At 43.1% G+C, this 19,681-nt stretch overlaps 1 protein-coding gene across 2 annotated transcripts in view; it reads right to left on the bottom strand.

Moving 5' to 3' along the window:
• acoxl (acyl-CoA oxidase-like) overlaps positions 1-19,681 on the bottom strand; it is a 437,026-nt gene that overhangs the window by 372,538 nt on the left and 44,807 nt on the right. For both annotated transcript variants that reach the window (XM_063040706.1, XM_063040705.1), the window contains exon 10: positions 7,727-7,761. In XM_063040706.1, coding sequence (XP_062896776.1) covers positions 7,727-7,761 — 35 coding nt within the window. The remainder of the gene's footprint in view (positions 1-7,726; positions 7,762-19,681) is intronic.

A 19,681-nucleotide genomic window follows, 5' to 3' on the forward strand; every position in this document is an offset into this window, starting at 1 on the left:
GAGATGTGCAGCAAAGTTTTTTTTTTGGAAAGCAGTGGTTTTCTCCGTGATGTCCTTCTACAAACACTATTCCTGTTCAGTGTTTTTCTTACAGTGGACACAAGAACAGAGACTTTAGCAAGTTCCAGAGATTTTTGCATGTCTTTTGTTGCCACCTTTGGGTTCTTTTTCACCTCCTTCCACGTTGTGCTCTTGGTGTGATCTTTGCAGGATGACCACACCAAGAGAGAGTAGCAACAGTACTGAGTTTCCTCCATTTGTAGATGATTTCTCTTACTGTGGACTGATGAACACGCAGATCTTTAGAAATGCTTTTGTAGCCTTTTCCAGAGTCATGCCATCTCTACAATTCTTCTTCTAAGGTCCCCTGAAAGTTGTTTTGATCAAGGCATGGTGCACATAAACAGATCTTTCATGAGAAGAGCAGGCTGTGTCAATAACCTGACTTTGTGTGTCTTTTCTTTTTAATAGGGCAGGGCCCCTCTACAACCTACACCTCCGATCTGATCTCATTGATTGGAATACCTGACTCCAAATGGCTTTTGTAGAAGACATTACCCCAGAGGTTCACATACTACTTCCAACAAATACTTGTAATATTGGATCATTTTTCTCAATAAATAAATAAACAAGTATAATGTTTTTTTTGTGTTAAAAACTAGACTACTCTTTATCTAGTTTTAAGACTATGTGAAGATCTGATCACGTTTTAGGTCATATTTATGCAGAAATAGAGAAAACTCTACAGGATTCATAAGCTTTTTAACACCACTGTATACCACTGGACGAGACATGCCTAGGAATCATCCCTGACGAAGATGGCAGAGTTTGTCATATAAACATCGGTTAAAATTGATATCTGTATCTAGCTGGAAATTAGAAGAACTCTTCTATCTAGAAGAGTTTATTCATTCTACTGATATACTCTTGAAAATATCTGACTAATTACATCCTGGTCTGGTTCAGCAATGTGAATGCTTAGGAACACAAAAAACTGCAAAGGAGTGGATTTTCCTAATTCGTCATGGCAAAGCACTTCCCACTGTCAGTTGTAAATACGAGGCACTGCCTCAAGAAGGCAACGTATATCAGCAAGGATCTCCAATCCAGGCCAAGCCATTTTATCACAGCTACCATAAGACAGAAGGTACAGAAGCATTAAGTCCTACACTACTAGGTTCAAGAACATTACTTCTTTTCAAGCATTCATTTATTGAACCAACCTGCACAATCCTATTCACTATCTCAGTTTAGCAATACTATGGCCACTCAGGCTATTTTGCTCTTTTACAGGCTTTACCCAATCCTCCCGCCATCATAATAGGGATAGGCTTTCCCTTGGCCTTACCTACCACCCCACAAACTCTGTATCCAGCACGTCATCCTCCGTAACTTCCAACATCTTCAACAGAATCCTACAATTAATTCGCTCCTCCTCCTCCTATCCACTTTCCTTCAGGAAGACTCTCTATGTAACTCCTTGGTCCATTCGTCCCTCCCCACTGATCTCCCCCCTGGCATTTATCCCTGCAAGCGAGACAAGTGCTACTCCTGCCCTTACACTTCCTCACTCACTACCTTTCAGGTCCCCAAACAGTCCTTTCAGTTGAGGCCACATTTCACCTTCCAAGTCTGTCAAGGTCATCTATTGTTTATGGTGATCCTGGCACGGTCTCCTCTACGTCAATGAAACCTGATGCAGGATTTCCTGGTAGCTACCCATTTCAATTCCACTTCCCATTCTCTTGTATCTATGACTTTGACCCATTTCGTTCTTCACATGTTTCCTCAACCATTCCCCCCCCCCCCCCCCACAATCATCTACTCAACTGGACCAGTTCAATGTGGCCAATCCACATATCTTTGGGATAAGCTGTATGCAGCTACAGGGAGAATATGTAAAGTCCACATTGACAGCAGCAGAGGTCAGGATCCAACCTGGACTGCTAAAGCTTGAATCAGCAGCTCTGCTAGTTGCATCACCAATTTGCCAAATGGTCAAAGGCTGGAAAAGATTTTTGGATTGGAAGGACATGATGCTGTTTACATTTCAACTACATGCTGGTATTTATTTCTAATCCGTCCTTCAACCTCTAGCTTTATAACATATCAGATACCTTATTCGTTATAATTATTGAACATTTTTTGTTGCATGTCATGACCTGACCAACACACCTCAGCAAATTCCTAACACGTGCAAATGTATGTGGCAAATAAAGTTGATCTTTGATCCTTGGCTGAGATCTTACTGATGGGCAGAGTGATTATATGGTCCACTTCCGATACTCATTGTCCACTCCCGAAACTGGTTGTGCTCGTATGGTCCGCCCCCGATAATGCTTCTTTTCTGCCCCCTCTCCTTCATTTACACATGTTTATTGATGGAACAGCCAAAGGTTCACTGTGACTTTGTGGTGCCCTATCTAGACCTCAAGGAAATCTCAGATATGAAAGTTAACTGTTTTGAGACTTGCTTGAATGTCGACAGATGAGTAAAAGAAAAATCAGTCTTTAGAACATGATCATGTACCAGTCCAAAGGTCATCCTCCCAAAAAGAACTAGACAGATACACATCTGGAACCCAGAAAAACAAAGCAATTACTACGAACCAAGGTTACTGAAACTAACTTTATCTGTGGCATCTCTTGATAAACAAGTCTCTCACCCCGGTAAAGTTTAACCTATGAATAGAATCTGTGGGGTCATTCTGTTATTGTTAAAAATGTGTTAAAGGCAATTGCAAACATTCAACTTATCAGATTAGGAACAGTAGCATCATTCACAACAAGTGCTTGTATAAATTCATAAAAACTGTAAGATAACACTAGCATATGTGGACATTTTGACATTTTATTAAGTCATTGAAATTGATTACCTTTCTTGGGGAAAAAAATGTAGATTTTGAACAGGGTGCAATACATCAAGATATTTTTCATCATGATGCACCTGCGAATTAGTAAATAGCTTGTTGAGCACGGAAAATAATTCTTAAGGGAATTACCTTAAACACACCAGCAACAAAGCTGTAGGTGGATTATACCGTCTATTACCACACAAAATATTTTCCACAATAAGAAGTCTTTAGTACACTCTTGAGGTACATCCTTTTGAAGTACTGAGAAAACATTGCTATCATGAAGTGGAAATTCAAACTTCAGTTTTACTTGGTAAAGGAGCTTTAGCCAGGGAGTTTCTGTCATCTTGCTTTTACATCCAAATGCAATGAAAATAAACCAGCACCAAGAAACTGTACTTAACAGCTATTCAACTCAGCAAGTTACCCTGAGTCACTTGACAGATGATGCAAGGAGTAGGCAGGGGTAGTCGCTGAATCTGAGCTGGAGCAGGTGACAGAGGTCCTGGTTACACAACACTGCCAAAGAGGCCTGACGGACTGAACGCAGAAGAGCCACTGTCGCCAAGCGTAGATGCAACAGTTAACTCAGGAGTTGTGGGATGAATTCAAATAAGGGTGCATGAAATTTACAGTGCAGGGAGCAGGCCACTCAGCTCAGCCCATTGTGTTCATGGGGCCAAATAAAATCCATTTCAGTTCATTCCACTTCTGAGCTCTGGCTCTGCAGCCTTGTAACCACAGCTTTTCAGTCACACTTCCAGAGAATCCTTATGGCACGGAGAAGGTCACAAAGTCCATTCTGATTCTGTAGGGCAGTCTGCTCAGTCTCGGTACTCTTAAGTCTGAAAACTTGTTTCCTCCAAGTGCCCGACCAATCTCCTAATAAAATATGACTTACTTTGTTTCCACAACCCTTTGAGGCAGTAAGTAGCAGATCTCATGTGCATCTCAACTGCACCATCTGCATTCCAAGTGTTTCTGGTCATTTACATTATTGGGTATTTCATCATTTATTGGCTATCTCCTTGTTTTTATTTGCATGTTCCGCAGGAGTGCCTGTCCTTTGCCACCTTTTAGACATGGATACCCAACTTTGTAACTTACTTCTACATTTTGAGGCTGCTTGCTTGTAGGGCTGTTCGCTGAGCCTGGAAGTTAGGTCGCAAACGTTTCCTCAGCAGTGACATCATCAGCGCGCAATTGTGTTTTGTTTCTGCCGAGTGCTTGCAGTTATTTTGGTCCAACCCGTTGTTCTGATTGGCTGGCTGTTGTGCTCGCCGCTAGTCTCTGCAGGGTCCCGGGCAACCGGATAGCTGAGTGATGGTCGCTAGCTATCGATCATTGTGAGTGTTAGTTCTTCGAGTGTCCGTGGGTCACCCCTCAGCCCTGAACCCGCAGATGCATTGGTTCATAAATTCCGTCGAATTCAATATGCTTATTAATAGTCTTCTGTTGAGAGCCAAGGTTCTAAGAATTCTCTTGATTTCTTGTTTTGCGCCTCTGCCAGGATTATCCTGCAAACATGCTTCCTTCTTGGTCTTCATGTACTGAGATGAGTGACAGACAATTGTGTTTTCTTCTGGCAAGCTGATATCCATGTAGTTTCATAGGTAGTTTCTTCCCCATCTGTCCTACATAGTGTTTAGGGCAGTCTCCACCCTGGATTTGGCATATTACATTTGTTCTCTCCGTGTGGGCTACTGGATCTTAGCGTCTCGTGACAAGCATTCTGATAGTTATGCTGGCTTTGTGAGCTATCATTATTCTGTGCAGTTGGAGGAATCATTCCGTCATCTTGGAAATATTCCTGATGTATGGCAGGGCTAGCCTCTTTCTTGTCTGTTCAGAAGGAGTAAGAAAGTTGTTTCTCTCAACTTCTACACTGTCAATTAGACCATCACTTTTGATATCATCTGCATAGTCTTCATCATAAAAGCAAAGGTGCCTATTACAGAGCCCTGAGGAACTCTACTCCATATAGTTTCCTGTCAATACGTCTCCCACCAACCATTATCCTTTTTGTTCCCCTAGAGAACCCAGCTCAAATCCAACTTCCGCCCCCTCCAATGGGATCCCACAAAATGTCATGTTAGTCAAATCCAACTTCACTCTTTTCCTTGGTTTCCATGGACTTAATGGTCCTGCTTTGAGGGAGTTTTGCAAATAATGACCAGAAAGTGGGTAACCAGGATGCAATAAATAAGAAGCCACAAGGAACAGATGGTAGGTCAAGGCTGACCTATGTTGACAGAAACATCGAAAGAGATGAAAAATTGTACTTGTGGACAGGGAACTCTTTACAATGTCAGCAGAAAGTGACAATTGTGTAGTCAACAACTGCACAAGTTGCTGGGGAAGGAGACGGGGTGTCAAGGAAGAAGGGACGGGTCTCAGGAAAATGACCCTGCTCATGGTAAAAGCAGAAACAGAACTGAAATAATGGGTGCCCTTGGGTTAAGAAAGGGAAGGAAAAGGAGTGCAGACCTGAGATACCAAAATCGAGTTTAACTCCAATATTTTCTTACCGAGCATTGGATTGAGAGATTGAGGAAGTTTATGATTATAGTCATGGTCCAGTATGATCTAAAGATAAATTATTCAGAGAGATGTAATCATAGAGACTGACATAGGCTCTTCAGTCCACACCAAATCCAAATGCCCACTTTACCAATCCTACACTAATTCCATTTTGTTCTTTCCACATTCCCATATATCCTTGAGCTACCCAAATGCACCTCTGCCCCCCTTCCCCGATTCCACCATTCACCTACACCCTAGGGGCAATTTACAGTGGTGTTTAATCTACCAACCCACATCTCTAGGATATGGCCAGAGACCCAAACACTCGAAGGAAACACACACGGACGCAGGAAGGTCGTGCAAACTCCACACAGACAGACACGGAGGTCAGCACTGAACCTACGTCGTGAGCTACAAGTAGCTGTGCTACTATGTTGCGCTGGCTATAGAGACGGAAGTGTGATGCCAGAACTAGGAATGCTTATTTTTCCTAGTCATGCGAGGGGAAGTGGGCTCTGAAAGCTCAGCCTGCACTTAATTGCTCATCTCCAATTGCCCTTGAGGAGGTGTTGGTGAGCTACCTTCTTGAACCACTGCAGTCCTTCGGGTATGGGTATCCCCATAATGCTATAAGGGACAAAGCTCCAGAAATGGAACCAGCGACAGGGAAGGAAGGGCAATATAGTTCCAAGTCAGGACCGTGTGGCGGCTGTAGGGCAGCTTCCTGGGTGATGTCCCCATGTTCTGTCCTCCTCGTCCTTCCAGCTGGTGTAAGTCATGGTTCTGGAAGGGGCTGATGTCTAATGAAATCCCGGCAAGTCACAGCAATGCGTCCTGTAGATGGTACGATCTGCGGCGACTGAGCTTTGAGGGTGGAGTGATAAGCGGTTGTGGGTCGGGGGGGGGGCTATTAAGCCCGGTAGGGAGTCAAGTTTCTTGAGTATTGTTAAAGCTGAACTCATATGGGCAACGAAGACTATCGTATGATACTCCTGAGGTGAGCCTTGGAGCTGGCACCGAGGTTTTGCAGAGCTGGAAGGTGAATAAAACTCAGCAGGGCTGCTCTGGGCGGATGTGGCTAGTCCAATTCAGTTTCCAGGGCACTTGAGCTTGAGGATCTGAATACGGTAAGGCTTTTGAAGCAATATCAGGGCTGCAGGAGTTGGAAATAATTGATCTTTACAAAGCAGAAGCGAGAAAGCAAAAGATAATTTATATTTATATTGTCCCTTTTCTTGTAATGAAATATCCACAGGCTGCTTACACTATTTTTGGGTGACACCAGCGGTTGGTCTCCCAACCCTTAACAGTAATTATCTGTTGTCTCTGGTACCAATGAAGCCCTGGCAGAATTACCAACTGGTCAGATTAGATTTATCCTTTGTTTTTTTTTCTTGGAAATAATACTTGGACAATTCTGTACATTATCAGGTAGATTCCACTGAAGCTGCACACAGCTCTAGTTCTCGTACACAGCTCCTTAGTACTACAATCAGGATGTTATTATTGCTGTCTTCATCAATCTGAACTTTTTTTTCCCCTCCAAGTCACATAACTTCTAATCAGAGTCACAATGTTGCTAAAACAAAACTTGCAGCCCAAAATATCAGGCTCTGAGGACAAAGCTCCAGGTTTAATCTCAGCCAGGAAATTGCTAATGAGAGAATAACTAGCCAGCATTATTACTCCTGATCATTCTACACTCACCCCCTTATGACAATGGATATCAGATATGGGCAGAATCTGGTTAGTGAATTTCTCAAAATGAACCGCCTACTTCTGGCATCTGCACCTTGCTGTTTGACGAACAAAAGATAGCAAGACATTTAGAAAACACCAGTAATCGACCCTTTGCGTCCCGTATGATTTAAACGATCCCCTTTCATCTATATTTAGAGAAAAACACGTTTTCTTATGCTTCAGCTGCAGCCATGATGTACTTTCTGTACCTGCAACACAATCACAATATCTGCAAAGTTCAGTTCTGTGGAGTTAGAAAAACGCCCACAAGGAAGTGGATCATTTCTTGTGTAGGTGTTAACGGTGGAGGTGTAAGGGGAGCTACGGTCTCTCAGTCAGGGGATTCTGGGGATGCCAGGAAATTAGCCTCAGTGGTTTCAGAAACTTTAGATGCAGGCATATACTTTGCCCTGTCATGGAAATTTATTGCTAGCAGTAAAAACGAAGACCATTATACCAAGTAACTGCTCAAGCTGAATTCATGGAAGAAGTGAGTCAGCAGAGCTCAGCTTCTACTTCCCTTTTCATCTCCAGAACACGAACCACAACTTTAAGAAATCTAGTTTTCACTTTGTGAACAGTGACTCAAAATAATTTATTTCATTTACCTGTGACTGTAACGGATGGCGATTGTCAATCCAAGCTGGAAATGCAAATGGAAACGTATTATAAAAGAGAACTGGAACTTATCTACATTGTCTAAAACTGATACAGATTCAATAAATTACTTTGATACACAAGTTCTAGCCTATCTGCAAGAAGCAAATAAGGTGAATATCTAGATGCTGCTTTTAACTTTTTCATTAATCAGATGGGAAAGGTTGAGATTAATATTTTTAAGAACAGCCATTTCTCCAAAGAATGCCATGGAACATATTACATCCATTTGACAAGGTCTTCATTTAACACACATCCAGAGAATGCATTTTCAAATTACACTGTTGCTTCAGCAATGCAATGTGTGAACCAAAATTACGTGTTCAAGCATAGTGTGTATTGAACTCACAACTTTCCGAGGCAAAGGTAGGAATCCTATCCACTCTATCAGCCTGCTGCTGAACAGCTTTGAAGTTAATTATCCAGTACGTACTACAAGTAAGTCTAAAGATTATGTGAACCGAAGATTTACCAGAATGAAAGGCCATTGAAAAGTCACATCTACTGATTAAAGCAATCAGGAAAATCAATTCAGTAGCAATAACTTGCTGTTATACAGCATCTTTATCATAGCAAAACAAATCTGGTAATTGGATATGTAAAAAGACATTTAGATAGCTTAACCAAGAACTTTTCCCTAATAGTGTTTTGCTCTTCTGCCTACGGGCCTGTAATGCTGCCACTCACTGAATCTGTGCTTACACGTGCTTGTGCAAATGACAATAGTTTTAACAGAACAAGGTTTTAAGTCCGTAGCGGACTGGAACTTTCAACAAAGGCAAACAATTTCTCTGATTTAGGATAACTTTGCGTTTGGTCTCTAAGGAGTTTGCATGTTTTCTCCATGCCCGCAAGGGTTTCCTCCCACAGTCCAAAGGTTAGTACCGTAGGTTAATTACTCATTGTAAGTTGTCCTGCGATTAGGCTAGGGTTAAAAGATGGACCGCTGGGCAGCTCTGCTCGTTGGGCCAGAAGGGCCATGTTTCTAAATAAATAAAACCCTAACAAAGCAGATGTGTAGAGGGACCTTGGGGTCCAACTCTACAGATCTTTGGGGCAAGAGTTTTTACATGGAGAATGGTGGATGTCTGGAACGTGCTGCCAAGAGTGATGGGGAGCAAAATAAGACACAGGCATTCAAGAGGCTCTTAGGTATGTACATTTGTAGGAAATGGAAGGATTTGGACATTGTGCTGGTGGAAGGGGTTGGTTAGGTTGGGCATTTGACAAATCATTTGATTAGTTTGGTGCAATACCATAGGCCAAAAGGCCTGCTCTTGTGCTGTACTTTTCTGTGTTGTGCGTTCCGTTTTCTGGTTTTAATTCTTACTTATGATGATACAGAAAGGCCCCATTCAGCCCATCAGGTTCATACCAGCCCATGACTCAACAGCTTTACCAGTCACATCCCTATCCCTTGCTTCACTGCAACCTGGAGACTTGTTGCCTCTCACATGCCTACCTCTTACTCCCCTTTGATTCTTTTTGCTACCTGCTTCAACTAAGTGTTAACTTACTGTAGCTTCTTAACCTACCAGCATGCCTTTGGGAAGGTGTGAGGAAAACAGGGAACTCGCGTGGTTGCAGGGAGACTGAACAAATTCGAAGTGATGACATCCAAGGTTAGGATTAAGACTCTGTATGAGACGGCACTGTTAAATGCTGCACAACCATGCCAACCAAACAGGTGCTGTCCTCGATGTTCTAACACATTCTCTCTCTCTCCAGCACCGCAATTTTTACTTTAATCGTAAAGAACATAAAAGCGAGGAGCAAAAGCAGGCCATTTGGCCTACCGATCTAGCACCAGTATTCATTCGATCAGGAGCTCCCAATCTGGGGTCCACAGACCCCTTGGTTAACGGTAGGGGTCCATGGCATAAAAAAGGTTGCGAACCCTTGCATTAGATCACCTCTGATCTTTTATCTCAACATCATTTCTCTCCCCTACCCCATTTCCAAGATTCACTAGGTTTCAAACATCACTAAAACACAAACAGTGCAGTGCAGTACAGGAACAGGCCTTTTGGGTCACAATCTCCATGCCAACTGTAATACCAGTGTAAATTACACATCTGCCTGCACACGGTCTACGTCCCTCAGTTCACTGCCTGTCTCAATGTCACCTAAACTCATTTCTACTTTGAATGCTGTCAGACTTCCAAGGAGGAGGATTCTAAACTTCGCACCCCCTCAGTGAAGAAGATTCCTCTCATCACATCTTAAATGGCCTAGTCCAGGGGTCCCAAACTTTTTTATGCCATGGACCCCTACCATTAACCGAGGGGGTCCATGGACGCCAGGTTGGGAACTCCTGACCTAACCTTCAAGCCCTGGCTTAGCACAAGGAAACATACCCACTGCATCTAGCTTGTCAAGTTCTGTAGGGATTTACTAAATTTCAATGAGATCACGTCTCATCCTTCCAAGCTCTAGAGACTGGATGCCAAATTTATTTTATCTCCCCTCAATGAAGCAGACTTGCCATTCCAGGAACCAGTCTGGGGAGTCTTCAGTGCAAACCCTTTTTGACAAGTATATCACATTGGTAAGGAGATTCGAACCGTGCAATATACTCCAGGTGCAGTTTCACCACGGCTTTATGTCACTGCTGTCCTGTCGCTCTGACCTTTTGTCCCTTTCTTTCTTTAGTATCTTGTATCCCTGTACTTTTTTATATTTTTGATATCATAATCACATCTAGATTCTAGATGATTGCATATAGCTAGTTTAATACATTTCTTGCATTTATTTGGATGAACTGTTAACTTATCTTGCATCTCCACGTACATTGGTTACTTATCTCTGCTAATGCACTTTGCACTTTTAAACATTTCAGTCTTGCACTCCAATGCCCAAACCCCCGCTGTTAGTTTGAACCTCACCCCACTGCACGTTCCTCCAAAGACACTGGTCCCAGCTCCATTGAAGTGCAATCATCTGGACGGTACAGGGGAATTGGTCATAGCATAAATAGATCTGGGATTAAATGATACAGCCAGACAAAATGGAAAGAGATAATACAGTTGATGGGTAATTAGAAAACTGCTGACTCCAGGAATTCTTTCAATACATATGGTGGCATTTTTCAGGATCTTGGAGCTACTGGGAAGGCCTCCATTTATTTTTCATCCCTAACTACATTGGGGCTATTGTGGGGAGCCTGCCCTTGTAAACTGGGTGAAACTGTTACTATTGTGCTGTGGAGTTCACAGATGAGACACAGAGACATTGAAGGAATGGTGATACATTTCCAAATCAAAACGGTGTGTAATTTGGAGGAGGTACCTACAGGTGGTGGGTGTTTCCATGAACCTGCTGTCCTTGTCCTTCATGGTATAGAGGTCTCAGATTTGGGAGACGCTGTTGGAGTTGTCTGGGTGAACATCTACAATGCATTTTGTAGATCGTGCCCACTGCAGTTACTGCACATTGGACAGAGGGAAGTAATATTTATGGTGGTGGATGGGAGGTCATGAAGCGTGTTGCTTTGATTGGGACAGTGCCAGTTTCTTGAGATCATTCATGCTACGCTCATACAGGGAAGTGAATAGTATTCCGTAACGCTCCTTCCTTGGTCTCAGATGGTGGAAAAACTTTGGAGGTGTCAAGAAGCGTGTAAGGAATAAACTGTTCAGCTAAGTACAGACAGTAGCAGATGGAATTTAGTTTGGGGAAATGAGAGGGAACAGACTTGGGAAGAGTAAGTAAGGCAAGAAATGAACAATAAATAACATCATACTGAAGGGACAGAGAAATAAGCCACAGCTCACCCTTATCACATTCAGAATCACATGCCTCCCTTCCAAGGGCAGTGTGGTGGTTAACTTACTGAACTAACAACTAGAATTCTGGATCATTTGTGTTTAAATTCCAACTTAACAGCTGGGCAATTTAAATTTAAATACTTGCAACAAAACAAAATTATGGAATCAAAAGCTCATCTCAGTAATGGTTGTGGTAGGATTTCCTCTAGTTCACTAGGGTGCTTCAGGGATGGTTGTCAGCCTCTTCACCATTATCCCATTACCTTCTCCAGACCACACAGTGCGGTCGCCCCTCAACAACCATCTGAGGGGCAATTCAGGATGGAGAACAAATGGTGTGACATCCAAATCCCATAAATATATAAACAAACTGGGAGTGAGGGGGTGGGAAGGGGAGGGGGGGAATAGAAAAAAAAAATCACAATTTAAAAAAAAATTTAATGTGCAGACAAATAAAAAAACCACAGTGAACGTTGTGGGCAGGCTAATGCACGGAATAGGAAATGGTTAGTAATTTAGACAGTTGCATCTGTATAACAGCCAAGTACAGCACTGTGTGACTGCATGGCTGTATGCCTACTTCTCATTAAGCACCAGCGAGTTTCCCATGCTTATCCACACACGTCAGATGACAGCTCCTCATAACACACAGCTCGCAAACCGGTCCTTCAGCACAGCAAATCTGCAAGCCCGTTTTTTTTCCTCCTTGTACATACCCTTTCTTTCTGCTGTAGTTATAAACTGGGTAGGGGAGTCAATATTGCTAATAATTTGGTAATTGGTTTATTTTTGTTTGAGATATAATGAAAATATTCTGTGCACAAGCCAACAAAGGAGGAAATAACCAGAATGCTGATAGTGTTACAGTTACAGAGAAAGTGCAATGCAGGTATGAAGGGGCGATATGCTGGTGTAGTGGTTAGCACAACGCTTTACAGTACGGGCGACCCGGGTTCAATTCCCCCCACTACCTGTACAGAGTTTGTACGTTCTCCCCGTGACCACGTGGACTTCATCCGGGTGCTCCGGTTTCCTCCCACAGTCCAAAGATGTACCAGTTGGTAGGTTAATTGGTCATTATAAATTGTCCTGTGATTGGGCGCCACGGCCTGAAGGGCCTATTCCACACTGTATCTCAATAAATAAATATAGTGCAAGGGCCAAGGTGAGGTAGATTGAGAGATTAAAAGTTCATTTTTTATCTTTTACGAGGTGCACTCAGGAGTGGGAATGACAGGCGCATCAACACTGACAGTACATATTCTCAAGCCCTTGCATCTTCTGCCCCATGAGAGGGGGAGAAAGATGAGAGAGTGCCCAGGGTCAGAGGGGTCTTGGATTACATTGGCTGCTTTCCTAAGGTGGCAAGATGTGTAGACAGAGTGCGTAGAGGAGAGGCTGGCTTGCATGGTGGACTGGCTGCAGTGACAACACTGTACACCTTCCAGCAGTCTTGGCAGAGCAGTTACCGTTATGGAGAGAGTGCGATGAGGGCTTACTAAATCAGGGTTTTATCAGTGAGGTGAGATTAAGCAGACTAAGCCCGCCGCGCATTACAGTTTAGAATGAGAAATAATCTGAATCAGAATCTGGTTTAATATCACTAGCATATGTCGTGAAATTCATTAACTTTATGGCAGCAGTACAATGGAATACGTGATAAATGAATAGAGAAAAAAACTGAATTATAGTAAGTACATATATGTACTAATGTAATAAGTTTTTTTTCTTGAGACATTGTAAGTGTTGCTTACTTCATTGTACTTCTGTTAATTTTGGATAATAATAATAAAAAGATTTGAAAAGAAAAGTACATATATATCTATTAAATTGATAAATCTAAATAAGCAGTACAAAGGATAAACAGAAATTTAAAAAGTAGTGAGGTAGTGTTCAAAGGTTCAATTGCCATTTAGAAATCGGATAGATTTGAAGCAAAGGGGAAGGGTTTAAAAGGGATCTACGTATTTTTTTCTGCTAGAAATCTAGAATGTGCTGCCAGAGAAGGTGGAATTAGAAACAATTAATTTGTTTAAAGGGAACTAAGACAGGCACAGGAACAGGCCAAGGCTACAGGCATATGGACCTGGTGGGATTAATGGGATTACTGTAGGTGGACGAATAGATCAGCAAGGAAGAGATGGGCAGCAGGATTGTATGACTGTTACCCTACTTACAGAAAAAGGAATTGTGTCTCTAAGTCCTTTAACTGAAACTGAACTATTCCAGGAGAGTTTATTAGCTTTTTTATTCTGCAAGTCGGTCGATCACAGAAATAAACTGCTCTGGAGCACCTCACCCATCCAAAGAAAAATTCCTCCATAGAAGTCTGAAACTCAGCTATGGGCTCAAGCAAACCTAAACACCAGTGAGTTTCCCATGATTCAACTGTGGTCAAACACTCCAGAATGTGAATGATTTGGATAGCTCCTCGGCAACCAATACGTACCACTGCAGTATGATATTTAGCTGCTGGCTGGTTATACTGTGGAAGTACCCACCCACACATGCACAGGAGAAAGGCGGGGAGAGGGAGAGAGCATCAGACAGAACCAGCCCAGTGAGTCAAAGAGGTAATTTTGGCAAACGATCAACTAGAATGAACAATTCCTTGCATTTGCTCAGAAGAACAGTGACAAACAATACTCATCTACTCAGGGTGAAATGTGACTCCCAATCGCAAATACTGACAGGTATATTTAAAACAAATTTGAAATATTTTTTTAAAAACTTCATCAACTTCCCTGCCTCACTCTCTCAACTTCTCTTCTGGTATATTCCAGGCTACAGGAGTACGTGATGAGGCACGCGCTTGGTGGGGAAGGACCACGCTGTAGGCTTCTTCTCCTACTGAACAGGGAGGGGCTGGCTGGGGAGGGGGTGGGAGAGGAAGCCCCTCAACTGTAGTACTTAACATAAAACCCCCGAATGCCACACAAGTAGCAGTAGTGGTAGAACAGTATGGAAAGCACTGACCCGGTGTGTAAAGAATAGGAAGGTATGGAATGGTTTATTGTTGTAAATAATTTTTATCGCGAATAAGGTTTGTTTTTTTTTAAAAAAAAGGACAACTTCTTTTCTGGTACATCAATGACTGTCTTTGTGCTGCTTCCTCTATGCACATAGAACTCGGCAATTTCATCACTCTCCCTGCGGATTTCTACCCTGCACTCAACTTCACATGGTTGATCTCTTCCTCCTTCCTTTCTTTTCCGTGTCTCTTAGCAGATGGGCTAATTACCATTTTCCAGTGCAAGCCTACTGACTGCCACAGCTATCGAGTACCTTTCATCCCACCTGGCCTCCTAGAAGGGCCGAATTCCATTCTCCCAGTGCCATGGGCTCTGCTTTGCTCCATTTTGAGACTTTCCATACAAGTGTCTCTAAAACAGGGGTTTCCAACCTGGGGTTCACAGACCTCTCAGTTAATGGCAGTGGTCCAATGCGTAAAAAAGGTTGGGAACCCCTGCTCTAAAATGTCTTCTTTCTTTACGAACCATGACATGCCATCTATCATTGTTAGCAAAGCCCTTGACCCTCATTCCAGCCACTCCCTGTGCCTTTGCTCTCACCCCCTCTCCGGTGGGACAAAACGAAGTTGGATCATCACTCCCACGCCACCAGCCTTGTCATTCAGCAGATCATTCTCTGCAACTTTCACTACCTTCAAAGAGATTCCACCACCAGAGATATCCCGCTCCCTCCTTCCCTTTCAGCATTCTGCAGAGACCAGTCTATTCAAGATTCCTAGGTCTACTCATGCATTCCCACCAATACCCCCCCCTTCCCCCAAGCTTATAGCACTTTTTCTTGCACGTACAGGCAATGCAACACTTGTCCTTTCACCTCTTCCCTTCCCACCATCCCAGGGGCCCAAACATTCCTTCCAGGTGCAGCAACGATTTATCTGCATTTCTTCCAATCTAATGTGGTCTCCCCTGCACTGGAGAAACCAAACGCAAATCAGGTGATTGAGTGCTTTGCAGATTATTTGTGTTTAGTCCACAGGGGAGACCCTGAGTTTTCCATTAACAGCCACTTTAACTCCTTATCCCAATCCCACTTTGACCCATCAGTCTGTACAGTCACATTGAAGACCAATGCAAACTTGAGGAACAGAAGCTCATCTTCTGTCTGGGCACAATGAAGCCCTCTGGACTCAATACTGAATTCCACAGCTTCAGGTAGCTTGATTCACAGTCTGATTCAGCTGTCCGCCTGGGACATTGACTCAGCTTTTGGTTTTTATTCACCCCCTTTTCTTTTCTTTTAGGAAGTGAAAGACATTCCCATCCTGAACGGCCTGGTGTATCCGGCTGCTCTGTAACTTGCCAAAGATTTTGTTCATACTTTCCTGCCTTCATTCTAATTGCTCCCATTCAGAGTGACCAGAGAACTTTGTTTACAGTTTATCCCAAGGGTCACCCTGATTTTACCCTCCACCACCTTTACATGCTTTTTTTTCTCCTCTTCTGAGTCCTATGAAGTGTCTTCAACATGAAACATTAACCCTGTTTCTTTTTATTACAATGCTCTGACCAGCATTTTCTTTTTAAATCAAAGGTTTGGGATCAAATGTTTGGAATCCCAGTGGAGGAATTCAATCAGGCTTTTCTGACCAGGTCAATGACCCGGACAGCAATTTGGCTGGAGTCAGGGCTTTATGCTTTGGCTCCTGGTGGGGTCGCCCATGCCAAATATGTCAAAAGGTAGAAGCCAGACTAAGAGTGCGCTACCAGCCCACGTTCGGGGAAGTAGAAAGGAAGGACTGCCCTCTTGTGGATGGTTATGGCAATTAAACTTGCCCATTATATTAATTAAAAATAACACTGGACGTTGATCTTTCTGTGATGAGCTCCTATGTCTTGATGGTTTCAGAGAAACAGACAAATTGAACAATACAGACCAGGCTCAGGAGTAACAACTTGCTTTGGTCAATCGTTCCAAACAGGAATAGCAAATGGATCCAAGAGTTCATATTTCCATTGCCAGAAAATGGGCATAAAATCAGCTGAAGCTAATGTTTTGCAAGCTCTAACATGCAAACCTAATCTATTCCAGGCAAGCGAATCAAATCAGCCTGGGCCATTAATATAAATCTAAGCTCTATTGCAAAGTAAAAAAGCCTGGTGTTGGGAAAGATAAATAAATGTTGTCCGAGCCAAATGAGTTTGCTTCACATGAGCCTTCTCCAACATTATCACGTCTAACTTTCTCAATGCAAAGTTTTCATCTTTTGTCTCCAATTCTTCCCAGGTGCTCGTTCAATGCACCCATTACCTAGAAGAATGAGCTCCATGCTCCAGCTATCTGCAGTCATGAGGGTTCTCCCAAATTCCCTATTTATGGTTATAGCCTCCTGCTTTGGTCTTCTCCAGAAGAGAAATAAAGAAACGTGATACTAAAACATCTTTCCTAACTGAAAAGACTAAACATGTTTTCTTTACTAAAAAGTGTCCATCCTGTTCAAGCTTTTCTGATGGATAGAATCTCTTGGTTGCGTTACTTCAGTTATATTGCAAATAAACTAGTCTAACAGGCAGCACCATGTCAATGCTCCATTGACCTGGGTTCGATTCAAATGCAGGGTTGTACATCCTCTCCAGGAATGAATGGATCAAATTTCCTCCACCCACATCCCAAGGGAGGGCTGGTGGATTAATTGGCTACCATAAATTATTCCTTTACCCAGATGAATGGCAAAAGAATCTGAAGAACGTGTTGATAAGCATGTAGTGAGAACACATTGGGTTACAGAGGAGTTAGACTAAGAAAAATGAATTACATCTAAACCAGGGGTTCCCAACCTTTTTCTATGCCATGGACCCCTACCATTATCTGAGGTGCCCACGGACCCTAGGTTGGGAACTCCTGATCTAAATGGATTTGACCAGGGATTACAAAGGGTTCTCACATTTTCCTCTGCATGCTTCTGAAGGTTAGGTTTAAGGCCTCAATGAATGCAATGAAAAATCTGGCTTCCTCTTTAGAAACATCTGAAGCGAAGGACTGTTCATTAAAACGGTGGAGCTGCCAAAGGCAATGGTAAATTCTCATCCGGCAGTGTCCTGTTCCTAATCTTACAAAGCAGCCAGGTGTTACCATGGGGTAGATAACACTAGGACAACATTTGCACAGATTGAAAAAATTCAAACTGCAGCTCAAGGCACCCTGACTACTTTAATTCATTTGGTATGGAGGGAAAGCAGTAACTGAACAAGAGAATGGCCACATGGGTGGACTCTGGTGGGCAAAGCAAGGGTTAATTTTGCACACATGGAGTTTCTCTGTTCTATCAGGAGGAGTACTGGTTACAGGAGTACCTCTGGATACTGCTGGGAGGGATGACCTATCAGGGCACGGCGGCAGCAGCAGCCAGGCACTGTGGCACTGTGGCCGGCTCCAAGGCTCAGCAGGGAAGGGTAAAGTCAAGTAGAGCAATAGTGATAGGAGACTCAATAGTTAGGAGGACAGACAGAAGATTTTGTGGCCGCGAAAAAGATGCCAGAACGGCATGTTGCCCCCCAGGTGCTAGGGTCAAGGATGCCTCAGAGCAGCTGCAGAATATCCTCAAGTGGGAGAGTGAGCAGTGAGAAGTCGTGGTGCACATTGGCACCAATGTCGTAGCACAGTGAGTAAAGGGAGCTAGGATAGAGGGTGAAGAACAGAGTCTCCAAGGCAGGTCTCTAGGTTAAGCACGGTGCCACGTGCTAGGCGGGGCAGGAATAGGATGATAGTACAGATGAATGATTGGCTGAGGAAGTTGTGCAGGGGGCAGGGTATCTTCGAGATCTCTTCTGGGGAAAGTATGACCTGTGAAAAATGAACGGGTTACACCTGAACCCAAGGGGGTCAATATCCTTATGAGCAGTTGTTGGTGGAGGGGATGCGTTTAAACTAATTTGGCAGGAGCATTGGGCAGGGCTGAGGATGGGGCAGTTGGTATACAAGTCAATGCAGTGTGTATTGGGACTGTGAGGAAGATGGGGCAAAATTGCAGACAGTGGGATGAATTGAAGTGTAATGGGGGGGGCAAAATCGCAAAGGGTGATGAATACAGTACCGAAGGTTTTTAAATTTGAATGCATGCAGTATATGGAATAAGGTAGATGATCTTGTAGCTCAGTTAGTTTGGCAATTATGACGTGACCATCTCTGAGTCCTGCCTGAAAGAAGATCATAATTGGGCTCTTAACATCCAAGGATACACCTTGTATTTTAAGGACAGGCAGGTAGGCTGAGGGGGTGGGGTGGCTCTGTTGGTACAAAAATGAAATCAAATCCTTTGAGAGAAGTGACATAAGACCATAAGATGTAGAATCTTAGGGGTAGAGTTGAGAAACTGCGAGAGTATAAAAATGGGAGTTGTATAGAGACCTCCGAACAGCAGACAGGATGCAATTTATAAATTACAATGACAGATATAAAAGGCATGTAAAAATGGCAATGTTACGATAATCATGGGCAATTTCCATACATAGGTAAATTGGGAAAATCAGGTTGATGCTGGATACATAGAACATAGAATAGTACAGCACACTACAGGCCCTTCGGCCCACAATGTTGTGCCGACCTTCAAACCCTGTCTCCCATAGAACCCCCACCTTAAATTCCTCCTTATACGTGTCTAGTAGTCTCTTAAACTTCACGAGTGTATCTGCCTCCACCACTGACTCAGGCAGTGCATTCCACACACCGACCACTCTCTGAGTAAAAAAACCTTCCTCTAATATCCCCCTTGAACTTCCCACCCCTTACCTTAAAGCCATGTCCTCTTGTATTGAGCAGTGGTGCCCTGGGGAAGAGGCGCTGGCTATCCACTCTATCTATTCCCCTTATTACCTTGTAAAACCTCTATCATATCTCTTTTCATCCTCCTTCCCTCCAAAGAATAAAGCCCTAACTCCCTTAATCTCTGATCATAATGCATACTCTCTAAACCAGGCAGCATCTTGGTAAATCTCCTCTGTACCCTTTCCAATGCTTCCACATCCTTCCTATAGTGAGGTGACCAGAACTGGACACAGTACTCCAATTGTGGCCTAACCAGTGTTTTATAGAGCTGCATCATTACATCATGACTCTTAAGCTCTATCTCTTGACTTATGAAAGCTAACACTCCATAAGCTTTCTTAACTA

Source organism: Mobula hypostoma, chromosome 2 (assembly GCF_963921235.1).
Source record: "Mobula hypostoma chromosome 2, sMobHyp1.1, whole genome shotgun sequence".
NCBI classification, from domain to species: Eukaryota; Metazoa; Chordata; class Chondrichthyes; order Myliobatiformes; family Myliobatidae; genus Mobula; species Mobula hypostoma.